The sequence below is a fragment of the Cynara cardunculus genome (assembly GCF_001531365.2).
Source record: "Cynara cardunculus var. scolymus isolate 2C chromosome LG 3, CcrdV1, whole genome shotgun sequence".
NCBI classification, from domain to species: Eukaryota; Viridiplantae; Streptophyta; class Magnoliopsida; order Asterales; family Asteraceae; genus Cynara; species Cynara cardunculus.
The window spans coordinates 14639942-14650463 of NC_037530.1; the positions used below are offsets into that span (position 1 = coordinate 14639942).

A 10522-nucleotide genomic window follows, 5' to 3' on the forward strand; every position below is an offset into this window, starting at 1 on the left:
ATCATTGGTAGTTAAAATTATATGTGCAGTACTACGTTATTCAGTTTTATTGAGTTTGGTGTTGTTCATTGAGATTTTTCAATTTAGCATTATGCCTCCATATAATTTTTCTAGACAACAGATGTTGGCTGCTGTTTGCACACCGTCTACTCAATTGCTTTTGGTGTATAATTAGATGATGAATGGTATAGCTTGCAATGTGGTTTGAGTTGTTAACTTGAGGCTTGTCCTTTTAGGGGTAATATGATCATTTTAACACTTTTGTCTTGTCCTGTTCTAGTCGCACCAAACATAAGACATACAATTAGTCCTGTCATGTTCTGTCCCATCCAGTCTGTGTACCAAACACTACCTAAGAGACTTCTTATCATATAATGCAAAATGAGATATAGTTGTTTAGTGATTATGCATAATAAGATTAAGGTGCTGAATGATTCAGGAAGACCAAAAATATAAAGTCATTTAAATAATTTTAGAATCATTAAAAGACAGATTGTTTTATAAAACAACCCTAAACTTTATCAAACAACCCTAAACATAACCTTTGGCTATAATAGAAGGGTCTTTCTTAGGGTTTAGTAGAGCATTTTTAAGTATATATAAGTCTATATATTAATACGAGGCAATGTGTAAGATAACTATCCATGGCCTTAAAAGGTCATTACTCCAAGTCACATGAGTCATGTATGGTGGTGGGTATAAAGAAAGAATATCCCTGGGGACTTATCTGTCCTTTCGTTATTCTCAAAGGGCCATTTTGCAATTAAATAAATCTCCCTCCACCAATCAACATAGATCCTATAAAGACAGGTAGGGCGGGGGGGAGAGAGAGAGAGTAGAAAGAGTTGAGAATTCGATTACTATTTAGCATACACTCTTCCAAAAAGCTCCCCTCCTCAATTTGCCAAGCTATTTTCCATGGCATAAGCTTTCTCTCTCTAAAACACCTTTGGTTTCATCGATTTCTGTCGGCTCTTCAATGGCGTCAATATCTGGGTTGTGTTCATCATCTTCGAGTTTGATCCCAAAACCACACTTACCATCATCATCATCAAAAACCCAGTTCCCATGGATGATCTCTTTTCCACTTCGGACTGATGAGACCTTAAAGACTTCCTTTTCAGGTGTCAGTAGCCATAGTTTGTTGACGCATTCTGTGGCACGTGATGTTCCGTCAAGTCTGCCAAAGACGGCTTCCACCGGTGATGAGTTGTCGGCTGGATCAGTGGCGAACAAAGGGTTAGAAACAGACCCGAAAATCCTGTGGGAGAGATACACAGAGTGGTTGTATCARCAYAAGGAMTTAGGMYTGTATTTGGATGTGAGTCGMGTTGGKTTTACSGASGARTTYGTRAAGGAAATGGARCCTAGGTTTWTGAAGGCGYTYAARGCGATGGAGGAKCTKGAAAAGGGGGCAATYGCGAATCCAGATGAAGGRAGAATGGTSGGSCATTATTGGCTTAGAAACCCTAAATTGTCTCCTAATTCGTTCTTGAGGTTGCAGATTGAGAATACACTTGAAGCTATTTGTGCATTCTCCGAGGAAATCGTCGGGGGTAAGGTTAGTTTGTTTGCGAGTAATTACCATTTCAAATCGTTCAACTTAGATAAAGCAAACCCTATAATTGTTGCTGAAATATAGCAAAAGGGTACTCCATTTGACTGACAAGTAATTCTCGTAGTAGCAACTTGAACTTTGACTTTTTGTGGTCATAAACTATGTTGATATCAATACTACATTTGTTCTGTAACTAGAGATGCTTCTAAAAGTTCGCACATCAAAAACTAATATGTGTTTATTTGATCGAAGACATGAAAATTGTGGTTCTAAACTATATAAAAAGTAAGATGAGATTTCTCTTGACTTTTTATGGTCCAACAAGCCATTTTTATCGGACCTCAAACCATTTGTGTATGCATACATTTAGGTTTCTTGTAAGAAACAGAACCATGTTTGAAGCATATGAAAATATTTGAAATCATTTCATGTTAACTGAGTTCTTACATAGTCGAAAAAAGTCATTATGCCTTACGCAGAAGCATTCCCCCATGCTTATCCAAATTGATTAAGTTTTGAACTCAAAAATTCATTATGGATTCCTGGATGGAACATGCCTCTTGCTTTATTTATTGTTAATTTCTTATAGAAGTTCAATTAATCCAATTTTGCTATTTTCAACTTGTTGGCAATGGTGCATCCATGCTGCTCAACTTGTTGGCAATTTAGATATACACTTTGACCTTAGTGATCAAGGATTCAAATAGTTAATCTTTACAATTCACAAATTAATATGGGTTCTATCTATTTACAAGAAAACAATGGTATCATGTTAATATTTTACCTACCTCCATTCTTTGTAAGTTATCATACTTTGTCTTTAGATATCGAGCGAAACAATATTATAATTTGTTTTGGATATTTGAACTTTAAGCAAAGTTTATAACTATATAAAAAATACAAGTACCACATATAGAAAAAGTTTATGTTCAAGATTTAAAAGACTATATAATAATTATAAATTTGGAAAATAGAAGTTCGACATTCAAAGTCAAACTAACAGAGAATATGGAGAGTAGCAAATAGTACTATGAAGAACAGAGTTTTGATCTTCAATGCAACATTTAAATCAGTTGAAAAATGACTTATTTAACTGCAATAGTCAAAATGTATTTTTATGACTTTGTGCTGAACATAGCACCCAAGCTTGAAGAAAATCTTATCAGTTGTCCATCCAGAAAATGGGTCTACTAACCATAAAATAAAGCCATATGTCTATTTTGATATTAATGCTATTGTTGTTAATAATTTTAAATGTAACATGACATTTATCATTAGCAATGGTGATTGTCTTTTTCCATTGAATTCGAATGATTCATTTTAGTATGTCAACCAATTGAATGATGTACTGTTTCTTTAAACTGATACCATTGGGCCAAAGGACATTTGGTAACTGAATCTTATACTGGTGTTATAGAGTTGCATCTTATAGTGTTGAAGTAGTAAGAAATGGAAGCATGGTTGAACATATATCTCTTTGTATGCTTTAAACATGCATCTTTTGGTGCACCATTTACATTAACATTTATGTATTTTCATAAAAAATTGAACTTTATGATTTCAGATAAAGCCCCCTTCTTCTCCAGCTGGTCGCTTCACACAAATCCTCTCTGTTGGAATTGGAGGTTCTGCTCTTGGACCACAGTTTGTTGCAGAGGCTTTAGCACCTGATAATCCTCCTCTCAAGGTAAATGCATTTATGATTCTTGGCGTTTATCATCAACATTCACGAGCTATTAAATTTTAGCAATTATAATTAAGCTATATTTTGAAGGATTGTTTGAAATCATTTTCATTCTTTTTCTAGGATAACACATAACTCATGTATGCTAATGCTTTGGACAAATCTCTTTAGCTTGAGTTTGACTTCAATTAGAGGGCCTTCCAGAAGTTGTACTTCTAGAGGTTGTGCCCTATGGAAATACAGTTGTACAGTTCCACATGAAACAGCCTCTTTGTTTTAGAGATCGTTGTAGCCAGCACCTTTGGCCCAACAAGTCTTGGAGGTTAATGCGATGCCATCCCATCCTCCTACTAAACCAGACATAGTTTAGGCCATCCAGTTCCAGCCAATCGGGGTGAGGGAACAATCTGTGTAGTCTCCTTTTGACATTATAAGAATTGGCTACTTGTTCATATTATGAATTTGTTGTTCCTTGTTATTTGCTTCAACCAGCTTCAGATTTCGAATGGTATATTTATACACTGAAGTAATGATGATAAAACAGGGTTGATTGCAATATGCCAAATCGACAAATGCATGAATCTTTTTTTGCCAATATGACAAATGTTCCTCATTCTGTCTCCGATTAGACTTCCGGTCAATGGATGAATGTATTCTTACATGGCACATTAAATCCATGTGGCAATCCATCTAGGCCAAAGAAACATGATGTGGTAATACTTGGAAAGATATGTGAATGTGCTAGTCTTTTTAAAATTAGCGACAATTAAGATCTTCGTCCTGACCGAATTTACATTAACATAAAAGAATATTGTCTAACTGGTGAAGTAGATAGTGGGTTTGAACCTCTAGCATGGATGGTTGTATGGGGGCATGACAACACTCAAATCATATCTCAAGTTGAGAGATCCTCTTGGAAACTATAGTTCTTAAAGAAGTGTGCAGAAATTTGAACTGTAATTGATCGAAATACCTCGTAGTAGAACTAGTAATACATTGGGTTGGCTTTGTTTATATCTCAACTGCAAAGTGCTCCTCTATATGCATATTTCATTTATATTCTCTCTGTTGTTGAAATTATACATTTCTAATGTTCATGGAGGCGTTTTTTATTAGATAAGGTTCATCGACAATACGGATCCAGCAGGAATTGACCATCAAATTGCTCAACTTGGCCCAGAATTAGCATCGACACTAGTAATAGTGGTTTCAAAGGTCTGCATAGAAGAACTATCTCCTTTCTCTTGTTTATTTGCTTTCAAGCCTGCTGCTTACTGTCTAATCCAAAATTTGACTCAGAGTGGAGGCACCCCAGAAACCAGAAATGGTTTGTTGGAAGTACAGAAGGCATTTCGTGAAGCCGGGCTGGAATTTGCAAAACAGGTTTTCATCTCAGGTTCTTCTTTCTGCTTTTATTATATTTTCTTGCTCCTAGGAGCATGGCCCTACATTTATAGGGTAGATGGTTGGCTAAGTTACAAGCTGAAATCTGGTAAAATTTTTTTCCGACTTAAGAAAATGAGGAGTCATGAAACATGCATTTAAAATTAGTTCAGTTGCCAAAGACTAATTACTTCCGGTGTGGATTGTTAAGCATAGCAGAAAGCATCCATCTCTTCTGTTTTGACCACATCCAATTCCTTGCTAGACGAGACTAAACTTGGAAATTCTTTTAGGCTCTATTGGTTTTGGTCAGTCAAGATTTTTCATTTGTGGGTCCCATTTGTCTGTATGAGGAGGATTTAAGATGTGATTGTTCTCTTCATTTGATGTATGGACAAATGAATATATGACCCACAAAATGGAAAATGGAGACTGAAAGAAAATGATACAAATCAATAGAATGTTAAGGATGCCTCTGCGGCACCTTTACTTTATACTCCTATGAAAAGGGTAAACTTGATAAAGAACGGTGTTTGGCAAACACTTGTGTTTACGGAAAACTAAAATGGTTTACAAAATTATTGTGAATGAGGGTTAGAGATTTTTTAACTGTCTTCTGGTTTACAAAAAAACATGTTTTTGACTTTAACAAAAGGCCATATTTGGCAACCATAAGCTAGCTTATTTTTTGAGCCTATTGAAAGAGCCCTGTTTTAGTAAGCCATAAACTAGCTTTCTGAAACCTACTTTAAGTAAATGTCTATATATTCTTGACTGTCTAAAATTATCCTACCAACCTTGCGGTCACCGGTGAAACAAATCAATTCAACATTTTAGGCTGTTTTGTGTTCTTTTATTGGTCTATTTAATTACGAGTTAATTTTCGATTTTTTTTGTCAAAATATTTGTAACCATTGAAGCTTTTATTGGTCTATTTAATTACGAGTTAATTTTCGATTTTTTTTGTCAAAATATTTGTAACCATTGGCTTCATCTTCTTCATTCAGATAATTGCTTATGTGCATACATATGCAGGGTGTTGCCATTACACAAGAGAATTCACTACTAGACAACACTGCAAGGATCGAGGGGTGGTTAGCTAGATTTCCCATGTTTGATTGGGTTGGTGGAAGAACTTCTGAAATGTCTGCTGTCGGTCTACTTGCTGCAGCCCTTCAGGTGGTGATTGTTCAATGGAATTTCTACTTCCTGCATTTTCCTGTTACATGTTCCAAATATTCATATACCATAATGTTTTATTTAGGGAATCGACATCAAAGAAATGCTTGCTGGTGCATCACTAATGGATGAGGCAAACAGGACTACTGTGGTAGACATCTATGCCTTCTTGATGTTCATTTGTTTTTTGGACATCATCTTTCCCATTCCATGTCCTATTCATCTTGTGCATTTCGTTTTTCATTTTTCATTTTTGTGAGTCTCACCCATATGGTATAAGAAGAAATGAAGCCGTGATTATGCATCATATTTACTTGATGTGAGAATAAATGAAGATAAGACCCACAAAATGGAGAACAAAGAACTGTATAATCAAAGGAACCAAAGATTGTTCTTATAAAAATACTTTGGTATGTGCTCTTCCCTTCTAAGCCAGATGGATTCATATCTGAAGAGGTTGACGATAAGTTCTTTCCAGATTGATTATTTGCCCGTCTATTAGAGGTGGCATGGCTTCTAAATTTCTGTTTTACTTGTGAATGATATCTGAACGGAGCTAGAAATTAAAGAATTTGGGTATTCGTCATTTCCATTTTCACCCTGCATATGCTTTACTCCATGTAAAACCTATACATGATGAATGTTGTTAATGTTAGGTCAAGAACAACCCTGCTGCATTGCTGGCATTATGCTGGTACTGGGCTTCTGATGGTGTAGGATCAAAGGTAGTAAACGATTTCTTTGTTTTCGGATATACATTAAACTTTTTTTTTCTTTAAAAATTAATGATTTTTATTGGTTTCAACAGGATATGGTGGTACTTCCCTACAAGGACAGCCTTTTGTTATTTAGCAGATATCTGCAGCAGTTGGTGATGGAGTCTCTTGGGAAGGAATTTGACCTTGATGGCAATAGGGTATGCTTCCGAATCCAGAATCATTAAACCCTGAACCCTAAGTTATGGTTAGAAAAAATATCTAGAGTCCAAATATTTTCGATAGAAAAGCATAACTGCACCTCAAACCAATCTCCAAATTCATACGAACTAATATATTACAAGTAATTAAATCAAATTGTTTGAATGGATTAAAAACCTGATATGATATATACACATAAGAAAATATGAACTTATTCTGTAGGATGATTTTGGCTTACAGAATTCAATGTGTTTTGGATTTTTCAAAAATGTTTTCATGGTCATTGTGGCTGTCTTTTGCAAATGTCTGCACTTGTTAATTGCATGTTGTAAAGATGCATTCATCAAGCAAGGAAGTTTGTTAAGAAGGAATAATGGATTGTTTTTTGCATTTGCCTGATTTGAATCATTTCGTGTATAGGTAAATCAAGGGCTTACCGTGTATGGAAACAAAGGGAGCACAGATCAGCATGCGTAGGTTTCCAATCTTGTAAGCAGGTATATGAGGAGTGACAGCGTAGGTTCAGTTATTTAAGTTGTGTTTTGCAACAGGTACATTCAACAGCTACGAGAGGGTGTGCACAATTTCTTTGCAACATTCATTGAGGTATTACGTGATAGGCCCCCTGGTCACGATTGGGAGCTTGAACCAGGGGTCACTTGCGGTGATTACTTGTTTGGAATGTTACAGGTGCCTACCATACAAATCTATCATATCTCCTTTTTTTATTCTTTATTTACCTATCAAAGGTTTGCAACAAGTTGAGATTCTTGCGACTCTGAAAATATCAGATCATTGGTTTTCTTTTCCGAATCATATATATCTCCTTCCCCAAAAAGATTTTTCAAATGAGTTGGTTTTTAACTTCAATACGAACAACATCTGTTTTTTGTTGTAATTAACAAGTGATTATTACAGTAACTAAAGAGTTAGTTGTAGGGCATGTCTGTTAGCAGCTTAATGGGACTCACAAGCTTGTTCCATCAACTATACATGACTGTTTGGTAGTGGCTTAATGATATTAACAGTAGCTTCTCGGGGGAGCTTTATGTAGAAAGCCAAGTTTTTTTCAAACCTGCCCCTCCCAGTTAAAAGACATGCTCCTTCCAAACAAAAACCTTCTCAATCTATGTAGACATATTAATCCACACCATTAGTTTTATCCATACACGACTTGATGGAAAATCAACCAAATGGCCCCTAAGAAACTAGAAACATTGGTTTGAATATCCAAAACCGTAAGTGGGGTTTTGCTTTTGGGAGGAGGGTAAGTGAACAGTTTTAGGTTCAATTGATCTTAGCCATTTAACATTATTGTTTCGTAGCCCTATTTAGATGGGACCAATAGAATGAAAATGTGATCATGGATCCGGTTAGGTGTGAACGGAGAATTACATATTTTCCCAATTTTCATTTTTTATAAGAATGTCGATGTTGATATTGGACGCCTATATTTCTTCTTTTTGTCATTATTGAAGGGTAGTTAAGTCATTTGACTACTAGTCCATCACTGCATACCAACGTTTCAACTTCCATGAGATGGAATAAAAACAAATCAAGCCTTTTTTTTAAATTTCTTGAAGTTGATTTGTTTTGCAGGGAACACGATCAGCACTATATGCAAATGGTAGGGAGTCCATTACAGTCACCGTGCAAGAAGTGAATCCCAGATCAGTCGGGGCTCTGATAGCTCTTTATGAACGAGCAGTCGGTATTTATGCATCCCTCGTGAACATCAACGCCTACCATCAACCTGGTATGTATTCTTTCCTTTTTATCTTGGTGTAGTTACCATTTTTTAGTTTTTTGAAGAAATCTTATCAAATTGAATACCGTGAGGAAATTACTACTCTCGGGTTGACTCAACTTACCAAGCCATTGGCTTGATTTGAATAAAATGGTAACTTGCATGACAACAGAAAGTACTTAGTGGCCACTGAGTTTATCTGGGCTGATTTATTGCTGTCACAATTTGCCGGGATTAGTTCAAGGGATACCCTTCCAAAAAAAAGAAAGTACTTTGTTTTAGTTTTTATTTTGGGTAACGTGCTTCATTTTGGTGACATTTCAAACATTTAAGTACATGTTTTAGCTGATGACTTTAAATGCCGACTGTAATCTGGTTTTGTTGTAAATTTGACAAAGATAAGTTTGAAGAGCTGGGTTTTTTAGCGACTCTGATGATGAATACTTGTAATTTATTATTACATCAGGAGTTGAAGCTGGGAAGAAAGCAGCAGGAGAAGTGTTAGCTCTACAGAAGCGGGTTCTTTCAGTTCTTAATGAAGCCAGGTATGCTGCTAATGTTACGATCATTTCATTTATATGATACGAGAAGAAATTATAAATACGTGATTATGGGTCCCATTCATTGATTTCCCAGTTGTAAGGACCCTGTTGAACCGTTATCCCTCGAGGAAGTAGCTGATCGCTGCCATGCTCCCGAAGATGTATGTACTTTTTGCTTTTTCTTTTTCTTTGTATTTATTTTCTATATTTTCATCTCATTTACCATACAAAATGGACATTTTCTATTGTTGGCAGATCGAAATGATCTACAAGATCATTGCGCACATGGCTGCCAACGATCGAGCTATTATTGCTGAAGGCGATTGTGGTTCGCCTCGAAGTGTCAAAGTTTTTCTTGGGGAGTGTAACGTTGATGCGCTATATGATTGATCAGACTCGGCCTGTACCTGTAACAGTACTCCATGCTTCTTTTCTTTAACTAAATTCAAAGATAAAAATTATGATCTTAAACGAAATAAGATTGTTCATTCACATTTGAGGAACACATATTTTGGCATTGTACTAGTCAAGATATATGTATGTTAAAAGTTCTTTTTTATTGTGGGTCTTATTTATATTAAGAGAACTAAATTCTTGGTCTTTGATCCTTGAAACGCATTTGGTCCTTAGTTTCTCTTTTATAATGTTTTGGTCTCTCGTCATGGGCGGGATGATCTGTTAGATTCATCTTGTCTGGCCCATTGGAAAAGTGGGTTGGGGACTTGGGGTTATCATTTTCCAAGAAATGGACGAGTTTGTCTAAACTGGCTTGTTAAAATACATGGACAATGGAAAAAAATAAATATTTGGACAGGTATGCCAGGTCCAATTAGTCATTTTTTTAATCAATATTTCATATTTAGTAAAACAATTTCTTTTGAAATTATGTATATTGTTATGTATTTACGTCAAATTTTAAGTTGAAAAAATTGTTATGTATTTTGAATTATTTTACACAACTTGTGATTTTATATAAGTTTTGTTTTCATGAAAATATAACGAGATTTTTAAGTTCGTTAGCCCGTAGGCAAGCTTGACCCATTTATAGGACGAGTATAAGTAAGTTTTCAAGTCCGTAGAAACGGGTTTGATTTTACCATATAGGCCCGTTGGATAAAAAAATAGGTTAAGACCGGCTCGTGTCCGGCCCAATCTTGTAAATAATCAACTCTAGTAAGTACCAAGTTATGTGACCCTCATGTGAGGGGCAAATCTGTCTATTTAAACTCTTTCTTATTTTCTTTTAAAAATTAATGAAAATTTAACATCGAGTGAATAATGTTTTTTGTCACCATGGTTTGTTAAAAATTGCAATATTTTCCCAGTGGTTTAAAAGTTATGGTTTTCGTTCTTATGATTTGTAACTCATTTTTGTTTTTCATTCTTATCATTTATAAATTATTGTTGTTTTGGTCGCTATAGTTTACAATTCTTTATTGTTTTGGTCCCTTGTACTTAAAATATAGGAATTAGTCCATGGATGAAAATAGCAACAAATTGCAAACATAGTGA

The 10522-nt window shown here is 35.3% G+C and overlaps 1 protein-coding gene across 1 annotated transcript; it reads left to right on the forward strand.

Annotated features, from left to right (window-relative positions):
* Nucleotides 1-848: 848 nt before the first annotated feature.
* On the forward strand, nt 849-9610 carry LOC112509369 (glucose-6-phosphate isomerase 1, chloroplastic-like). Its single transcript, XM_025114299.1, has 14 exons — nt 849-1561; nt 3123-3245; nt 4359-4457; nt 4542-4625; nt 5661-5804; nt 5890-5955; nt 6461-6529; nt 6613-6720; nt 7142-7194; nt 7273-7411; nt 8321-8477; nt 8935-9013; nt 9105-9171; nt 9266-9610. The coding sequence occupies exons 1-14, from the start codon at nt 980-982 to the stop codon at nt 9398-9400; spliced, it is 1905 nt and encodes a 634-aa protein (XP_024970067.1). The 5' UTR covers nt 849-979; the 3' UTR covers nt 9401-9610.
* The last annotated feature ends 912 nt before the right edge of the window (nt 9611-10522 follow it).